Raw genomic sequence first — 20,062 nt, 5'->3', positions numbered from 1 at the left:
GGACTCCACTGTTCAACAGTTGGTTGGGCTAAAATGCGATTTCAAGACACCACCTGGAGCCCCCTTCCCCCTAATTTTCTGATTTAATTTATTAAGCAGTTCATTAACATCTTAATCAAGACTAATCAGTCAATAAACAATCTGACTCCCACGAGCACTGAAACGGAGACATCTTGTTAGTGCGCAAGACATAAAATCCTGCAGCTGTTCTCGTTCGGTCCTGTGCAGAGATGCGGTGATGCTCTAAGTGCTGGTGTTTACTGTATTTTATCTTCAGTGAGGTTATAGATTTATGGCAAAGGAAAGTCCTCATTACAGTCTTATATAACCCGACTGATAGGCCCAGCAGCACCCAGCCGTCTCCATCTCCCCATTCCCCTCATTCCCACTGCCCCATTACTGAACACTCGATCGCAGGCCGCATGTGCATGTATGTGTGTGTCCACAGTAGACTGTGTCAGATATATGGCCCCGTTGACAGTCCTCATTTTAGGGGAGAAGTGGGGGAAGGGAAAAGGGGAGGAACAGAGGAAGGGTACAGTGTGTTTGCGGTAATGAACTTGGGGAGAATTGTCACAGAAAGCCCCAGCTCCCATCAGCTTTATGGTGCTGTGTTCAGTTTTCAATTCAGTGTTTTTCTGCTTTGCATTTTTTAAATCCTTTTAAAGTCACTCTTTTTATGCAGCTGTTCAACCCCCCCAAAAACCAACTGTAGAATACCTGCTCAGCGCTAAAGAGACTGAGCAAGGATCGAGCTGACGGACACTCTGCGAGCAGCTAAAGAGCCAGATATTTCCCTGAGGTGTTGGTACATACCAGAGCTAAAAGGGCATGAAAATTGGTCTTATATTAACTTAGCGGACCGAGAGACAGATAATAATGTTGCGCCTCGACTGCTGTATAAATAATCTAACAAGTTTGTTGGTTTCAGAGCACAGCAAGTGCTGTGTTTTAAGAAAAAGAAAAAAAGAAGGAAAGGGGAAAAAAGGCAGTTATTATAGGATTGTAGGTTTCAGTCATCTCCTTCCTTGAGTGCAAGTCTAACTACACTTTTTAATTTAAGCAGGTTAAGCGTCCAGTGTATACATTGTATCCTAATATATTAAAAGCCCGGGCTCGGTTGAGATCTCATCTTGAGGTCATTGTTTTTTGGACGATGTTAGATGCGCTGCAGTTTTGGGGTGGCATCCGGAATCCTGATTACCCTTCAGGTTGTCTTTGATGTGTATATGATATTAACATTTACCTGCAGCTGTCTACAGATTTCGACCAGTGCCACTCTGTTTACCTCACTTGTACTTGATGCCACCTCGTTGAGTCGTTGCCGTGTCCATGTTAACAGCCTGGAGCAGACACAGAGCCCGCTCTGGGAAAAACAGGAGACCACTGCTCTCACAAGCATCACAAACGGCATAACATTCACAACAAACAGAAACTCGGCAATCATCTGACTTGATGTTAAGTTGTGGTTGAAGACACTCAGTTATTATGTAACTTTGTGAGCCTGGTGGATTCTACACCACAGTGGAAAGGCTGCGTGGGCTGATTAGGGGTGCTGTGTCTGTTCAGTGCTGTCCATGAATAAATCTGATTACAAATACAGAAAAATGGAGCTTTTGATATTCAGTGGTGGTGGAGGGGACTACTAGCACCAATAGTAGTAGTGGCTGTGTGCTAGCTGCGCTGAATACACAGCTGGAAGGTAAAATCGGCAAAGCCATAAAGTTTATGTACTTTCTTGTTCTTATTTTATATTCTTTTAAAGCTAAAAAGCAAAGGTCTCTTTCAGGTTGTTTTTATATGTGTGAATCATTAACAGTAGTGGCTTAAAAATCTTAGTAGTAGTGAGAGGGGGAGAAAAAATCTGAAAAACATCAAATTCACTGATTCTTAAGCCTGTGTTTGCGATATGCTGTTTGAAACCCAGAGAGCATGTTTACATACTCTTGCTTTTTATTGACCGAAACCTACATTTTGGTCAACTAATGATGGCAGAGCAGGTTCACAAAACTCGAACAGAAGTTTTAAATAGCTCTCCAGGCTTTTAGCTCGAGAGATTTCCACACTACTCTACCTACACAAGTAGTCTTGTAATGGTTTGCTCTCCACATATAGACATATTCTATTGTTCAAACATGTCATGTTTGACAGTTTTAGTTCCTGCCAGCTTTTGTTCCACCTCATTCCCGCGCCATTCCTGTCCTGAAGAGGTGGCTCACATGCACTCCAAAGAGAACGTTGAATTGATGATGTGCCTTGACACCTGCGGCTATAAACATGCCTCTTCCAGGACAGATTTCCACCTTTTGGAACCCATCCAGACACGCAGTCTCTGAAAAACATCGCCACTTGGGTCTGGCAGGATTAAAAAACCAAAGATGTGCTCTCTCTTCCAGATGCTGACCAACACTCTGAAAGTCATTCGTTTTGTCCGGAATTAAAAACACATTATTTTTTATGAGCCACTTGATCCACACACCCTGATTTCTCCGTTAAGCACTATTAAGTTGATAAACTAATTGTTGGTGCCACGTGCACAGTTAGCTGTGACGTGCACGGTGGCGTTACATGGTGATGCAGCCTTTTCCTTATATATGATCTTTGTAGGAACGCAGCTGAAAGTGAGCTCAAAGTCAACACATTTACCACACAACACCCAAGTTTCCTTTTACCACTTAAAACATTCATCACAGCAGATATAACCGTCTGCTAGCTGTGGCATTTTAACCTGAAAAACCTCAGTGTTTAGTACATTGTTGCTTCCAGGAAATGGGAGTAAAGGGAGCTAAAAGGTTCCGTAAAAGGGATTTGCTAATATTGGACTGCGAGGGTTATGTGAATAAGATGCCAGTCATGCAGATGAATAATGCCAGTTTCAGATTATAGTATGCATGATAGCCCAACTCAAATTAGGCTAAAGTATTTAAAATTCATAGCGTCTGCGTTGTGCAGTCCTAATATAGTCCCAGAGTTGCTTTCCTCTTCCTATTCGTAGGCCTTTCAAAGCACATGACAGCCAACATCACACATGCGCCATTGTTCATTTACAATCTCGTGTGCAGAAATCTACCCCGTTCGCCTTCCCACTGACATGATGTAGGCCGTAAAAGACGGGAAAGCAACGGCAAAGATTTGACTATGAACGCGTAATCTGACAGGGCTACTATCTTGTATCAGATACTGTGTAGTCGCAACCTGCAATTAGTTGGAAGTAGCGGGAAGTACAGCCGGAAGTTGACACAACTTTTAATAATTCCAAGCAGCGAGTCTAAAATCATTTTCAGAGGCACAACAGTGTAAAATAAACGGGGGCAGTGTGGTTTTATTTGCACAGAGGAGGTTAACTTCCAGGGTCTTCTGCCAAGTTCTTGAATTAATCAGCTTAAAAACAAACACAAAACTTTTTTACAAGGTAGGTGTGTGTGTGTGTGTGTGTGTGTGTGTGTGTGTGTGGGGGGGTGATATGTTTGTTTGAACACCATGAAAATGTGTGTGTTTTGCATATGTACAGGTAAACACAAATGCATGTAAATATGACAAAGCAGCATGCATCTGAGCTGCTCTTTCCACCCACCTTCTCGCCTTACCTTGCATGCTGTGGTGTGTGTGTGTCTGTGTCATGAGCAGATGTTCATGAAATCTGCCACTCCTGACAGTGGGCGGCCTTTATCGAGCCAGTGTGCAAACGCGCTGTTGTGATTAGCTGTTTACGCTGGCATTAGTCACCTTGAAGTTTTGCACATGTTCGTGTCACAGTTATCTGAAGACACACCTGTTAGACTTTTCGTTGTTCACTGTTCACTGTCACGATGCTACAGCTTTGTTTTTTGCATGTTTCACGGCACAGTTTGGCTGCGAGTCGGGTATGAAGGTGACATTATGTAGGTGAGATAATGGAGTTGGCTGGAGATCTGACGCTGAGCGAGCTCGGGTCCAAAAGATGGTGGAGAGGAAAAAGGCTTGTGTTGTAACTGATGGTTTGAGAGGGCTGATTTTAAAAAACAAACCGTATAAAGCTGTTCATTAAAGCATTTTGTAAACTGATAACGGCAGGGTTATTTTTATGTCATAGCATATTTCAGCTGAAAGTTAAAAAGGGGATTCTTTTTTCCGGTATTTCTTTCTGAACTGTTTGAGAGTAAACAACGAAAGCGGGGCTCGTGCTGACTGGATAAAAGGTTTCAAAGTAACTTGGACGGAAATGCATTGACTGGATGAGTGCGGGAATAATGGATCCATCCATCCATCCATTCGCTTCCGCTTATCCTTTTCAGGGTCGCGGGGGGCGCTGGAGCCTATCCCAGCTGTCATAGGGCGAAAGGCGGGGTACACCCTGGACAGGTCGCCAGTCTGTCGCAGGGCTAACGACTATAATTTCCCAGACTTCTAAAACGATCTTAACTCTCAGCACTGGTTAACATGTGTTTGGACTTCACAGGAGCCCTGCTGTTCGTGTGTTTGTAAGTGTGACAGTTGACATTGTCCCGGAGGCTCTTAACTAAACTTCTGGATGCTGTGCATTAATACAAACCTCTGCAACGTGATCGAGCAGCACGTTTGACCTCGCCACAAAGGTCACGGGCCTCGTGACGACGACTGTAAAGCTCGCCGGGTTCCACATCTGTCACCCAAAACAAGAGAAACCACACATTAAATCCAGCAAGTGACAACTAGAGTGCAGGAAGTGAAGCATACTTGAGCTGATGGGTCTCATTTTGTTCTGTGCATTAACAGCTTGAAGTCATCAATCCCTGCTTTATTCCCATAAATCACTTTCCGGAGGCTTGATCTTGCCACAGGGAACAATGAGATCTGTCACCACGTCTACAATTATACTGTAACAAACAGCAAAAAAACCAAATGATCATCATGCCTTCATGAAAAGAAAACCCACTGATTAATGAAGTCCACCTGACAGACTGATTCTGTTATATAAAGGATGTAATTATACAGTTTTGAAGGAATTTGCACATTTCAAATTTAGTCTTCTATTCAGCCTGGAGATGTAATCGCCCCTGGTTGTTGTTTTTGTGTCTGTTAAACTGATGCAAAGTCACGCTGGAGTCAAAAGTACTGCGTGCATACTCTCACAGATTCTTTAGCAGTGACTGGGTGCATCAGCTACAGGTGAATATCACCTTACGGCAATTCAAAAGTAAATCTATTGCAACGTTAATTTTTAAACTGTGTTTCAGACTGTTTCACTAATGGAATTTTCCAAGCTGGAAACGCAACAAAACCCAGGTTGTTGGTCCTGGTTATGATTATTTAAGATTGGCAATGGTTAAAACAAGAGTGTGCAGTGGTAGACACTGCTGTACATCCTGCCTGTTGGTGTGCAGGGTGCTTCTGCTGGAGCCCAGTACAAGAGGCCATTTAGCTTTTTATGTCTAAGAGCTTCTCGGCAAGCGTTCACATTTCTCTGCAGTTGCTTTGCTTATGTTGCCGTGACGATGCATTTTAAGTACCGTGCAGTTTTCTGACATTAACTCAAAGCCTGATTGTGGATGTCTTAGAAGTGTAGACTTATACTTCGCCGCCATTGTGCAGGTGCTTCAGCACATTTTAATTTATAATATCTCAAGTGGGGAAACGCCACACGAACCAACTCAAACAAAAATAATGGCTGTTTTTAAATGACGGTTTCACCCTGTGATGGCAGGAGTCTGTTGCTGTGTTGAGTGGGAGTGGCTGCGGGCTCGGTGAGGGGAAAAATAACCTCAAATTTGAGCCCTGTCGCTTCAGGGCCGGAGACAAGCAGAGACGGGTGGGTGTGAAAAGGGGGAGGGAGGCGGGGTCACCCTGGCTGACAGCAGAATCTGTCCTGTCTCGGGGCAAGCCACCTGCTTCCTTCAGCCCACTGGTTCTGCGCTGGCCGAGATCAAATTAGTCAGCTTATCAAGGAAGAAAAAGTGAAGTGAAGAAATGGACAGAGGCAGACGGCTAAATATCGTCGTTCTGTCCTCGAAACGCAGCTTCAGTCAAGAATGCTTGAACCCGTGCGTTTGGTTGATAAATATGCATTAACACCTTTAAGCTGACAAAAATGGCATTAAATGAACTAAACACCAGTTCAAACATAAGATTCTTACTGTTGTGATAAGCACAGGATTCCTCTCTTGTTCATTAACCGAGGACTTCAACGCGTAAACAAGGACATTAGCTAAAGTTTTCCCGACAAATTAGTTTTACTTGAAATCAAACATTTTGATTCAGATTCATTCTGTTTGATTGTGTAAAGAAGACATAAAAGTAACATGAAAGCGACATGGAAACCCCCAAGTTGCACATGAAATGAAAGCACAGTATCTTTTCATTGCAGCACATTAAGGCTTAATAGGTGATTCGAGGTGTTAAAAGAATCTGTTTTTTTCAGGCGATCCCGTGCAGTGGTGATGAATGCTTATCGTGTGTGACTCTTTAGCTCACCCACTGAAATCAGCCACTTTAACTCCTCTCCCTTGAAGGCTTCTGCCCCCCCCCCCCCCCCCGATTGGCTGCCTCTCACAAACAGATGCTTTGAACAGCAAGTGGGTGGGGCTTTAAGATATCCCCTCTCTTTGAACTTGCATGCATCCAAAAGTAGATCAAACCAAGCATTTAGAGCTGAGGCCTGAGCTGTTGTGCACAAACGTTTCAACTTTGACTAAGTTTAATATGATATTAATGTTTTAAAAAAATGCTTCATAGGCTTCTTGCTTAGTCAGTACCAATGAAAAAAAATTCTTACTAACTATTCATGATGTGCTGGGAAGCATCATCAGTGAGCCTGGGTTCACTGGGGAGTTTCTGTGGCTCAACTTCACTCCCAGCCTTGTCCTAAAGCCGTGCCGTGCCGTGCCGTGCCATTCTCATTTGCTGTTAGCGACGGGTAAAGGGGAGGGTGATCTGCTGCCTGGTGACGTTACCTGGATCCGAGGCTACAGGTGCTACCGGGAGGGACAGAGGTCTGTGGGTTGTGTCCTGGCATTCCTGTGCGCTGCTCTCGTCTCTCCTTGTCCTGACATTTCACTCTGACCCGGTGGATTTTCTGGCACACTTGGCCGCAGATAAATCTTGTTTCATGGGTCATGGATATTTTTTCTTCTTTAAATCAATTCTAGGTAAATGTCCAGTTTACCTCTGTACCCTTCTCTGTCCCAGCTATACAAGTTATGCCTCTCGAAATGGTTACTTTTTGATGAGTTCGGACAGATCTGGGAAATCGGCATTTTCTTACAACACTCCTGGGACATGGAGTTATTAAACCATGCCTCTATTAGCAAAATTAAAAGCAGATGTGCAGTGAAGGAGACTTGTAGGTGTTTCTTTTGAGAAGCCACTGAATTTTTAAGAATTTAGTCATGGGTGTTTTTATATTGTGTATTATTTTGTCGATCTCATGTTTTATTTGTAGCACTTTTGGGACGTTTGTCTTTTCTTGTAAAGGAACCTTTGATCTCAATGGGACTTGCCAGTAAAATAAAGGTTAGAGATCTCACCCAAACCCAAGTCAGCTGGAACTGGCTGTGCCACTGAACTGAGCTGGATGAGCAGATAAGAGAATGGATGGAGAACGCAGCTATTTACATACACTCATCTATTGAGGAGTGCAAATAAAAAAAATTCTCAACAACTTCCATTTGTGTGCTGCACTTCCACATTAAGAGTTTGGCAGCCAGTGCACTGTGCACCTCTTTGATCACGTGCCTGCGGCAGCTGAGGTTGATGATGGGCTTGAATCCCTGAGCCTGCTGTGCTGCTTCCCTGCATCAGCTGTCTCTACTCAACTGGAAGTAAGAAAGCATCCAAAGAAGGCAAAAAAAGCAAAAGGGAATAATGAAGACATAGAGTGAACACTTACAGTATCTTTTTTTTGTCTTACAAATGTGGAGGGGGGTGGGGGAAGAGGTTATATTGAGAAATAAAATTTGAGATTCTCTTTTTTTTGGTTGTTTTTCCCTAAAGGGTAACATTAATTTGGCATGGAATTTTGACTGGGGCTAAAGTTTTGTCCAGCGCCAAAAAAGAAAGGATTTTAAGTAGATGGGGTGGAAAGGCTGGATGTAGAGGGGAAAGGGAAAAAAGGGTGAACGTGAATTGAAGGAGGAAACTTGTTAAACCAAAGGAATTTGAGCAGTGCCAGTGCAGTGTGACTGTGTAGAACTAGCATCCAGAACAAGGTGTGGAAACTCAAAGAGTGTGTTTGAGAGGCTCAAAGAAAAAGAGAAGTGTGCACTCGTGTGTATTTATGCCTGTCTGCTAACAATATGTGAGTTTGCATGTTTTCTAAGAAGCTCTCCTGGCAGCCATTTGATGGGCCAGTGAACCGTGCTGTGCATGGTTTGAGCCACCTGTCTCGCACACACACCCACACACACACATCTCCGACCAGATATGGAAAACAAAGTATTTGAGATGTGTTAGACATGCCCCATTTTTAATTTCCCCCAAAGAGCCTGTGTTGTAGCCGGATGCAGCCGTTACAGTAGACACGGGCAAAGTTTACGCTCACACCTCAGCGCCAAAGTTTTAGCGTTTCCGATTACAGCTCCAGTAATGTGACTGGTAATCACGCTGTCATTGTAATGATAACACACGAGTGTGGGAGCACCTCTCTGTTTGCTTCCTGGGCTTCAACCCCTCTCCTCTCTGTGGCATAAATCACGCAGTCACTGCCGGTAAGCTGGCCAGGCAGAGCGCGTTTGTCCCCCTAATCCCTCAATCTCTCTGTCACACAGACACGCCAAGTTGAAGCGATGTCCCACTGCTACTTTACCCGAGTGGTCCTGTTTGTGTTTTTAAGCCTTCTCATTTATGATGACAGGTGTCACAGTAAACACATTTTTCTCTTGTCATTCCTCGTCTGACGAGTAAAAATCGTTCTACTCTGGTACTCTGACCTTTGTGTTTTCCATTATCTTTCATACTTTCCCCTGTATAGAACCTTCTGTACAGCGACTTTCAGATTGTAACAGGACAACTGGAAACACCTAAACCGACAGATGAAAGCAGTAGAAGGGTTCGCCCAGACAAACCCAGGGAAGCAATTTGCCGTCTGCTAGCTCTTTACATTGGGATTGATTGAAGGTGAGATTTAAAGGACAGTAGCTGACAAAAACAGTGATGAAGCATGCCATTTCACATTACGGACATCACAGTAATATAGTGCTTGTGACACTTGTGATTAATCCACAATGTGAAATGATTTCTCTGAGCCTGCCTCCTGGGACATTGAAGCGGTTAGTGTCAGCCACAGAAGTGCTGCTGAGGATTCGGTGTCTTGTTTAAAGTCACCGAAGCTAAATTGGAGTAATCTGTTTGAAGACGGGCCGCTTTGACTGTTTCCACAAACTGTGGTGCTGAAAAAGCCCAAAGCATATGTTAGGCATCAAAGCGATGAAAGGATATTTTAGAATAATTATGTGCCGTTAATGCTGGGAAATGAGACAGTTTCTTGTTTTTCCTTCCTGTTTCACAAACCCTCTGGAACAGGGGATTCAAACAGAAGGTCCGGGGGCCAAAATCGACCCAGCGGGGACTCCAGTCCGGCCCACTGGGCAGCTCACGAACAATGTGAGAGAAGATCTAAATTTTTTGGGCTTCTAAGTGTAGTTTTCACAAGTTTTTCAGCTTTACTACTGATAAAGACCTCCCCCATGGCCATTTATATTACAGCAAAGTAATTAGTAATAGTTAAATGACAGAAATGTTCCTGTTTTTTCACTAATATAGAAAGTTCTTAATGTACAATAATGAAAAAATTAAGAAAAAGCTTTGTTTTATTATTACAGGACAGTCGTATCGATGAGAAATCAGAACTTTTACTGCAATCTGTTTCTTACAATTTATGCCCAAAAAGTTACAGTGACAGATTTCTTTGATGTACCAGAGCGGCATCTCTTTGTTATGCAGAAAAGTAGATAACCCCTTTAAAAGAAGATATCAATGGTCCAGCCCATTCGAGGTTAAAGTGGGCCGTATGTGGCCCACAGTGTACAATGAGTATGACATACCTGCTATAGAAACTACTGACTGGATCGACTAGTCTGCTGGTTTGATGCTCCTGGTTGTATGAGATGTTAAAATGGGAAGGTATGCCTGTAAGCCTACACCCCGTTCACGGCACACAATAGATAAGCAACAACATTTACTCGTATCTTGGCGAGCACCAGTTTGAGTAGCTTGAAATGAACGTCATGTAGATTGATCTGCGGTGATGGGCGGTGTGCTTCATTTTGTGCCGGAGCTGTTGATCAGCGAACGCAGCTGGAACATACAGAGTGCGGTGCCCACAGGTGTGTAGATGATTATCAGCTGTTTCAGGTGGTGCTTGTCATTTCATTTTCCCTTTAATAGTATTCAGACGGCGCTGCTATCAAATTCTTTATCTAGCTCTTTCTCTCAGGGCACTTTGCTTTAATGCTCCACCAAGTGTACACCCACACATGCACTTACTGATTTGGCCGTGGGCTTGAAGCAAGTGCTGGGTACTGACTGGACTTGCTGGAAATGTCAGCGTTTTAAAGTGTTCAAACATGCACAGGGAACATTACAGCGCTGATTGAAGTGGATGGCATGTTTTGTTGGATGTAAAGAAACTGGTTGACTTTGTTGATCTTTGTAGTAGTAGTAAGAAGAAGAACACAGTGTAGCTGAGTGGGACTGTTAAAATCAGGATTATTTGTGGCTAGCAGCTGAAAAGTTTGGTTTTAGGTGACTTTGCGTCTTTGTTGTGCCGTTTAATTTTAAACTGTAGAGTCGAACTAAAATGTACACTGAAGTATATCGCACAGAAACTCACAACATTGAAATAAAGTGTAACTGATGAGAGAGCCCACTACAGCAGTCCAACAGAACACTGTTAGACTTTCAACATGACATTTCAGAAATGATGTGGAAACTTTTGCAAGTGTATCAGTTTTCTTTGTCACTCCTTTTGCTGCTATTTTTCTTTTCAGACAGTACAATATGGAAAATTTGCTAGAGGTGTTTTTCTTTTGTTGGTGATACGTTTATATTGAGGACGTCACCAGAAAATGCAATAGTGCTTCTTTTTTTGTTTGGATTTTTGTTCTTTTTTTTGGTAGTCTGTAGGCAGTGTATGCTCTAGGACAGAAATTCTTTATGAATGGAATCTGTCCTTACTCACGTCAACCACTGGAAAAACTACAAAAAGATGACGCCTAGTCCAGCTGCTGTGATGTCTCCGACCCATGTTGTTGTAAGAAGGGCAATAACAACTTGATATGGAGGTACTTTGCATCGTTATCTTGAAATACATGTCATCAGTTTTTTTTAAGACCGATGGCATTTTTGTTGTGAAATCAACCATGTTCTTAGGCATGGGTGTCAAACATGAGGCCCGGGGGTCGTTAAGGAGGAATATATATACATACATACATGATTAAAGTAAGATGATAATTAATGTAGCTAACTGTGTAGTAATGTTAGGATGGTTGCCAAGTAACCTACTAATAATTCAGTTTGTGCCCATATTAAGATTTCAAATAAACCATAACCATGTCAGGGAGTTTTAAACAACTTTTTAATAAAATAGTTTATATTTAACTACATGAGATAATTGTCTTGCTTTGACTTTGAGCTTGGAATTGAGAATTATGTATTTCCACTGTACCCACTACTACATTTTTTTGGCATGGTGATATGGTAAAATAGTAAATGGACCGGTACATTTATAGTGTTTTTCTACTTTATTTCAGCACTTAAAGTGCTTTCTTACAATGAGCTTAATTAAGTGTCCTTTTAGAGTGCTTTTAATCCAACATTCACACACTCATCAGAGGCAACTTGGGGCTCAGTACCTTGCCCAAGGATACGTTGAACTGCAGAATAGTAGACAACTCGCTCTATTTCTTGAGTCGCTCTGTATCCCAGTAACTGGACTAACATAAATGAAGATAAGAAGGATTATTTTTAATACTTGGATGCAAATATGCTTGAACTTTGGAACCCTAGGAGATGACAAAATACAGAGTTTTCTCCTTGAAGAGCATCTGCCAGGCATCTAAAGTGAGAAGAGTCGGGCCAGTAGATTCACTTCCAAGCTAAACCATGTTTAGTTTCAGCTGTGATTCTTTCTGCCTCCAATTATCTGTACAGGCTCAATTAGGCGGAGGGCAGGTGACCGTCTCAGCCATTTGACATTTTGTTAGTTTGCCTTGAGAAGACCTTGGCTTTATTTTACAGTATGCTTTAGTTCACTATTCATCTGTGCCATGAAGTGCTTTCCTGTTAGTTTAACAACATTTGAAATAATCTGAGCAGCATTCCTTTATATGCTTAAGAATCCACCCTGCTACCCAGTTCCATTGGAAGTCGTGCATGGACATGTCATTACACTGTGTGTCCACAGACTTTGGATCACAAGCCTTTCCTCTCCTTTTCCATATTCTTCTCTTCACATCATGTGGGAACAATTCATGGTTTAATTTGCTCAAAGGGTCTTGTTCCAGAAGTGGGGAAAAAATCAAAATGAGTCTTTCTGTTCTTGAGGATTACTAGTGATTTCCATATTGAGGTAAACCATCTCTATTCACTAGGGCTGTCCTGAATGCCATGTTTGAGCTCTGATGAAGTAATAATAATAATAATAATGATGATAATCAACAGGGAATAGTCAAAGCTTCCTCGCTAAAAATCTAACAGCAGATGGACTCTGATATGCGCATCCAATTGCCGAGCACACACTGAATAGCCCAAAGGCGGGCAGTTTAATAAGGAATTCTATTTTGTCTTGAAATATTGAAATTGTGAATCCTCCATTAGACAGAATAATACAAATTTATTCAGCCGTACTGCCAATCCGGTCTGTAGGTTTACCTGTCTGTGTCTCTGTACTGAGCCCAGTGGCTGTTTTGAAACACGTACAGAAGTGCTAATTAGAAAGCTGTTGAAATAGCGTAGTGGAACTCTCAATGAAACAAAGAGCAACATTATTGAACAGCATGATTGGAAGTAGAGATCATTAAAACATGGAATGTAAAAGGAAATGGGGTGAAACAAACTGGAATTTCATAAAATAAAAAAAGGAGCAGCCTGGTGTGCTCAACTGGTAAATTGTACGGCTAAGACGGGAGGCTGGATTGTTTGTGCTCCTAAAAATAGTCTTTAAATGTCTTGTGATGTGCCAGTGCTGTGAGAAACAAACTTTCAGCTCAATTTAAGTACAGAATAGCAGAGGGCCATGCAATAAAATGGCTTTGGAGAAAGATGGTCACTGAGTGGTGTAATTTAGCCATGTCTCAGTGTCACAAAGTGCACCGCAGTGTCTGACCGTACGCTGTCCAGAGCAGTAACTACTAATGAATAACTTTTACATTTCACAGGATGCGGAGGCAAAGAAAAAGTCCCGTGTTTTTGTTACTTGTAATTTTTCTTCATCACATACACAGGGGTATTTCTAGCTTCAAGTTGGTGTTCCTCTTAATATAAGAGCTCTGCTTTTTTGTCAGAAACACGCCATTAATGCCAGACAAAGACCAAAAAGAGTAGAAGAAAAGCAACAATTGTGAGACAGAGCTTTAAGTGAATAGAAACATGCAAGCACTTAAACAAAGGACAAAGAAGTAGAGCTTTGGGAATCATTTGTTGAAATGATGACATATTTAGGTGGCTTTCCTGTTGAATTCCATGTTTATCTTGTTATTTAATTGCTTGTAACCGGTGTTGTAATGATATGCTTGTGTGTTGGCATTGTAATGCAAGAAAAAACAAAAAAAAATCTTTGTTTACCAGCTCGTTTTTGACTATAATTGAGTCCCTTGAAAGCATGATGCAGTCTTCATTTCCTGACAGCTGACGAAATATGCCGATGTGTATTTTTCCACTGCGTTTTCTAAAATACAATTTTATTTTTGTCAATTCTAATGAAGCAAACTCTCTTAATATGCTTAAGAAAAGGATATTTTTTAATTTCACAGTACAAACAGAAATAATCAAACAAGTTTAATTTGTTTAATTATTTAATTTCAGGTAGATTTTTTTACCCTTCAGTGTACTTTCAGAATAATGCTGCCAATACCCTGAAACCACTTCTGTCTTAAGCAAGACAGCTGAATCACCAAAAGTCCAAAGCAAAATACCTCTTTGTATATAGATTTTTATATCTCTCTTTGGCTCTTTCCCCCCTCTCTGTGATTATAGCTCGCTCTGCACTGATTTTAAGGGTGAGTGAGCTGACCCTCTGTGTGGGCTGCCTTGCATGGCCTTCGCTGATATAAAACATGGCTGTTCTGTGTGCACGAGTGGGCTGTTAGAAGGGTAGAAAGAAAGAAGACTGTACACATTAGAAAGCCTAATCACCTCCGTCGTTGTTTGACTGAACATTGATGCGATAAATGAAAGTGGAAATGTTTTCTATGAAGTGTCTGTCCACCTGACCTCCCACAAATGCCAAAGCTACATTCGCTCTAGTGCGAGTATTGTATTAAAGAGAGCTCCAGTGTTATAATTATGCAAAGGTGATTTCTTTGTTTTCTGTCTTTCAATGGAAGCACAAAAACTAACCAGCATTAAATGACAGGAAAGGAGAGCACGGCGTATAGGCAGCATTAGCAAAATAAAGAGCTGCTGTGTCCTTACAAATGCTTATCAATTCATGAAAGACTGTTGCCACTTTTGTGTTGTTGTTCATGCTCAAGCCCTTCTAAAAACCAGCTTGTATTGTTGACTATGCGTTTGAATAAAACTGGGTAGGAACATAAAAAGTAGAGGGAGAGAATACCTCCACGTTTATGTAGTGCCTCAGTATTGCTGCTCTTGGACAGGTATGATAGTGACTAAATCCACAAGGGTGCTTGTTGCATATCTTTAAAAGAAAAAATCAGTAAACTCTATCAGGAAGGCTAACAGAGTCAGCCGTGGACAGCAGAGGCTGTAACGTATTGTGTTATGATCTTTTTTTCTCTTTTACTTACCTTTATTACATCCTAGCACTAAAAAGACAAATAACACATTTTGCTGGAGAGTGGAATCTGCTTTTGTACTTTAGTATTAGTTTGTGCCCCTTGTGTAGTTGGATAGAGTGCTGATCTTTGTATTAGCCCAACACCAGATAGAATCATTTCTTTTTTAAGAATACACTCCCAAAAATAATAATAATAATAAACTTTATTTATAAAGCACACTTAAAAACCAAGGGTATTCCAAGGCGCTTAACAAGTAACATAGAGAATAAAAGGAAGATAATAGAAATAGGATGAAAGCAACTACTAGGTATTCAAGCAGGTAGCTGTCACTGATACATAGGAAAGCAACAGGTACAGAGCAAAGAAGAAATTAAATGAGCATAAAAGTGCATGATATAAAATCATGAAAGAAATATTAACTAGAAGGAAAGGCAAGATTGAATAAGTGGGTTTTTAGTCGTGATTTGAACAGTGCAATGGAATCAGATGCGCGGATGTCGAGAGGAAGGGTATTCCACAGTACCGGGGCAGCCAGAGCAAACGCACGGTCACCCCGGGACTTCAGCTGAGATCTAGGTTGGGTCAGAAGTAGTTGAGTGGCAGATCTAAGTGTTCTAGCAGGAGCATGTGGTTTGAGAAGTTCACTAAGATAACTCGGCGCTGATTTAATAATAGTTTTGAATGTAGGAGTAATATTTTAAATTGAATATGGTACTTTATGGGAAGTCAATGCAAGCTAGCTAGAACAGGAGTAATAGGGCAAAATTTCCTGGTACCAGTAAAGAGGCGGGCTGCTGCATTTTGGACTGTTTGCAGTCTAAGAAGAAGAGAAGAGGGAAGACCATAGTACAAGGAGTTACAATAATCCAACCTGGAGGTCACAAAAGCGTGAATAAGCTTCTCCAGGTCCTCATGCGGAACATAATGCCCAGCCTTAGAGATAAGGCGCAGTTGGGGGAAGCTAGATATCACTACAGCAGACACTTGCTTATCGAGTTTTGAGCGAGCTATCCAGCAGTACAAGTTACTGACATAGTAACAGGAAGAGCTAGCAAAGGAACCCAGAGCAGCACAGAGTTGGGCACGAGGGATTTTACTGTTAAAAACCACAATCTCAGTCTTCTTATCATTTAAAACAAGAGAATTACTCAGGAACCATTCTTTGACCTCCCGCATGCATTCTTGAAAGTAGTGCAGGGACACAGCAAGGTCATCAGTAAGTTCAAAATAGATCTGTATGTCATCAGCGTAACAGTGGAAGGCGATATTGTATTCTTCAAAGATTGCGCCTAGAGGGAGCAAATACAATGAGAAGAGAATAGGGCCTAAAACTGGTCCTTGAGGCACACCACAACAGACCGGAGCGGAGGAAGAGGAGAAGGTGCCCAAGTTAACTGAGAAGGATCTATCAGCGAGATATGATTTAAACCAGTCGAGGGCAGTGCCTCTAATACCCACAGTGTGCTCAAGTCTTAATAATAAAATGTTATGGTCCACCATATCAAAGGCTGAAGAGAGGTCCAGTAAAACTAGGACCATAGAGCATCCAGTATCAGTGATTACAAGAATATCATTAAGAACTCTAACCAACGCTGTTTCAGTGCTATGCAATGGCTTAACAGCAGATTGAAATTTCTCAGCAATATTGTTTGTGTCCAAGTACGCCTGGAGCTGGGAGAGAACTAGTCTCTCCAGGATCTTGGACAAGAACGAAAGCTTAGATATCGGTCTGTAGTTTGAAAGGTCATAACAGTCAGAGTTTCTTTTTTTAAGAATCGGGTGGACTACAGCATGCTTAAAGGACAAAGGAACACAGCCTGAGAGCAAGGAAAAGTTCATAAGAAATAGGATACTGGGTCTGATTACATCAAAACAGTCCTTAGCTATGTGAGATGGAAGAATGTCAAGCACAGTATTAGTATTATTCATTTGAACAACACAAAAAACAACAATTACCTGTTTAAAAAAACAAATCAGTGCAAATATGGAAACTTCCCATCAAAGACATTTTTGCAGAGAAGTTTGTTCGATTGAAAAGTGAGTTTCAAGTAATCATGCTGACATTATCAGGGTTTTTTAAAGGGTGTAAGTGCTGTCTGAGCTCTTAGTTATTTTGAAAATTTGCGTTATTTTTAGTTGTTTTGTACCATTATCCCCACAACTTTGTTCAAAGCTTTGCTTTTGCTTTCTTGTGCAGCATCCATTCTTTCAGTTTCACCAGAAAAGCACAACATTAAATGAAAAAAGCTTTACTTCTGCTTATGCAAAGAATAAATCTTCATCTGTGGAGTAAAGGAGATTTTTTTTAATGGGGTTTCAGTTTATTTCAGTTGTTGGTATAACTAAGTTGTGTTAACATTGAGCCCTGTATCAATTATGACATTAGACTATATAATTATATATGACAAAAATTTACCTTTATCTGAGTCAATAGCTGTTACTAGACTAGAGTAGAGAAAGATGATGAGCATCTGTCACATGCTAATAATGCAAAGGTTTCTCTCACAGTTTGTGTATTGGAATGTAATAGCTTACTTTTCCATTTAAGATAGAACCTTTTTTCCCTTGTATATTCACTGCTTAAGTCTTTCATTGTGTTTGCATTTATTCTGATATTTTTCCAAAACAGTTTTTTAAGATCATTGTGGTTTACTGATACTACTTTGATTATTGTATAATCAAGAGTTTTGTAGTTTTTTTTCTCTATTCTTTTTACATTAATGACTTCTACCATTCTGTTTGACCAAATTGTCCCTTACTTTTTTTATAGGAAGTCCATGAAATTCTGAAAGAATATGAACTGAAGTACTGCTTTGTGGACCGCAACAAAGGAACAGGTAAAACTCAACTCTAACCTGACATACACACAAAGTCACACTTGTGTACTTGTGCTATTGAAGATCCTAACCACCTTAGGCTACGTTCACACTGCAGGCGAAAGCGCATCAAATCCGATTTTTTTTACCCTATGCGACCCATATCCGATCATGGTATGACAGTGTGAACGGCACAAATCCGATATTTTCAAATCCGATCTGGGTCACTTTCGTATGTGGTACTGAATCCGATACATATCCGATGTTTTAGAAAGCGACTGCTGTTTGAACGGTCATGTCGCATTAAATCCGTCCTTTACGTCACTGACACAAGACAGATGCCAATTATCAGCGCCCGATAAGACATCGCGAACGCTTCCTGGCCATCCAGTGTAGATGTCAGTGAAACTGTTGGGAAGACAATGTTGGAGAAACGTGAACATTTTTTGTACTGTATAATCTGCAGATTCTGACAGAAATCTGCAACTATCCTTTGAAGCACCGCTCCTCTCTAAAACAATAAGCAATAAGAGTAATTATTAGTTTATCTACATTATTATGTAAATAACAAAATAACTTAAAGCAAAAATTGGGAAACGTGAAGTCCAAAGTCTTTATATTAAGGGCCATCAGTCAAACAATACTGTTGCTCTGGGTTCAAACAGAGCGCGTTGTGTGTGACGTCTTCTTTTGCGCATGCGGGCCGCTTTGAGCGTTCACACTAGAGCGCGTTTGCTGTCGCATTTTATTTTTAGTGTGAACACGCAGACAAAAAAAATCAAATTTGATCAAAAAATCGGAATTGAGCATCAAGACCTGCAGTGTGAACGTAGCCTTAGTTATCCCCTAATAATAACCACCCCAACTCAATGCTTAACTCTAACCTGTCCCTTAACTGCTATTTCAGGATGTAATGGGTGATGAAATTGTCCTGTGGCTGAAATTGTAAATGTTCATGTAAATGTACATGTACCCTAAACACACAGCTATCCCATATCTGTCACGGGTAATTTGTATTTATAGTTAGAATACACAACAGATGTGAGTACACCCCAGTGCATTATCACCAAAATATCAAATTTTGAAACTTGTATCACCTGTCACAGTGTAACTTTAACGCTTGCAAGTTCATTTCCAGAGTGTGTATTCTTGTGTAAAATGAAAAATTTATAGTTTAGATATACTTTTAAAAAATGACATGATCTCATTTCATCTGTCAATAAGATTTGAATATATAATTTGTTTCAACATCTCACGTCCTTTATTCTGTTGACTGAGTCAGTATTTTTTTTTCTGGAGAGATCTCGCTACTTTTCAGAGATCTTGGATGTGTGTTGCTCTTGGTTTCACATAAAAATACCTCAAAGGTGTTTGATTGGATTCAAGCCAGGCGAGATATTTTTCCAGGTCAGAGTTCTTACCTTCAGTCTTCTCTGACTGTGTCAGTGTGTTTTGAATCGTTATCTTGCTGGAACATTCTTCTTCTGCCAGAATTGTGGAGACTGGAAACCATCTTGTCAGATAGTATTTTGGTATATCCACAGACATTCACGCCGCCATCTATAAATGTCATCTACCCAACACCTTTTGCACTCAAGCAGCCCATGTCATTGCAAACCTACCGCTGTGCCTCACTATTGTGACTGTTTTTCACTATTGTAGTCCTGACCAAATTTATGCCAAAAATCCTGGACAAGTGTATCTTGGTCTCAGTGTGCTCCCAGTGTATTCTCAGTACCCATCAGGCTTCTTTTTATTTCTTAGAAAACATTAATCCTTTGGCTTTGTGCCAGAGAACCTGGGTTTCTTTCTTGAATGCCATCCCTAGTGTCTGGCTTTATTCACAGTCCATGGAACTGTCACAAAAAGTTCACTGATATCCGCTGATAACCTACATGTGAAGTCTACAGCGCTCGCCATCTGTATTCCACAACTAGATTGTACATTACAGTATTTATAGCATCATGATAGGACGACGTCAATGCAGCAGCCCTGTTTAGTTGTACTTTGAGTTATTCCCTGACTATTGATTGTTAAACAATCATTTGTCTGGAAAGCCTTTTCCATATGAGCCGTGGAGTTTGCACATTCTCCTTGTGCCTTGCATGGATTCTCCCCAGTTAGTTTCTGCTTCTTCCTACACTTCAAACAAATGCTTGTTAGATTGATCTGTGATTATAAACTGGCCATAGGTGTGAATGGGAGCATCAGTGATTGTGTCTCTCTGTGTTAGCCCTGTGATAGCTCTGGCAACCTGTCCAGGGTGTACCCCAGTGAGAGCTGTGATAGGCACCAACCCTCCCTGCAGTCAAGAACATTCATGGATATCTGATTTCA

General features: G+C 41.1%; 1 protein-coding gene across 2 annotated transcripts in view; it reads left to right on the top strand.

Annotated features, from left to right (window-relative positions):
* The window catches only part of raver2 (ribonucleoprotein, PTB-binding 2), a 90,428-nt gene that overhangs the window by 2,871 nt on the left and 67,495 nt on the right, over nt 1-20,062 (top strand). For both annotated transcript variants that reach the window (XM_085436961.1, XM_085436960.1), the window contains exon 2: nt 17,680-17,746. In XM_085436961.1, the coding sequence (XP_085293087.1) occupies nt 17,680-17,746 (67 nt within the window). The remainder of the gene's footprint in view (nt 1-17,679; nt 17,747-20,062) is intronic.

This window comes from Copadichromis virginalis, linkage group LG17 (genome assembly GCF_057382275.1).
Source record: "Copadichromis virginalis isolate Kocher_CV1m ecotype Utaka linkage group LG17, C_Virginalis_male_GT1.1, whole genome shotgun sequence".
In the NCBI taxonomy this organism is placed as follows: domain Eukaryota; kingdom Metazoa; phylum Chordata; class Actinopteri; order Cichliformes; family Cichlidae; genus Copadichromis; species Copadichromis virginalis.
The sequence above is the reverse complement of the archived record's forward strand: the minus strand, read 5'-3'. Positions and strand labels throughout refer to the sequence as shown.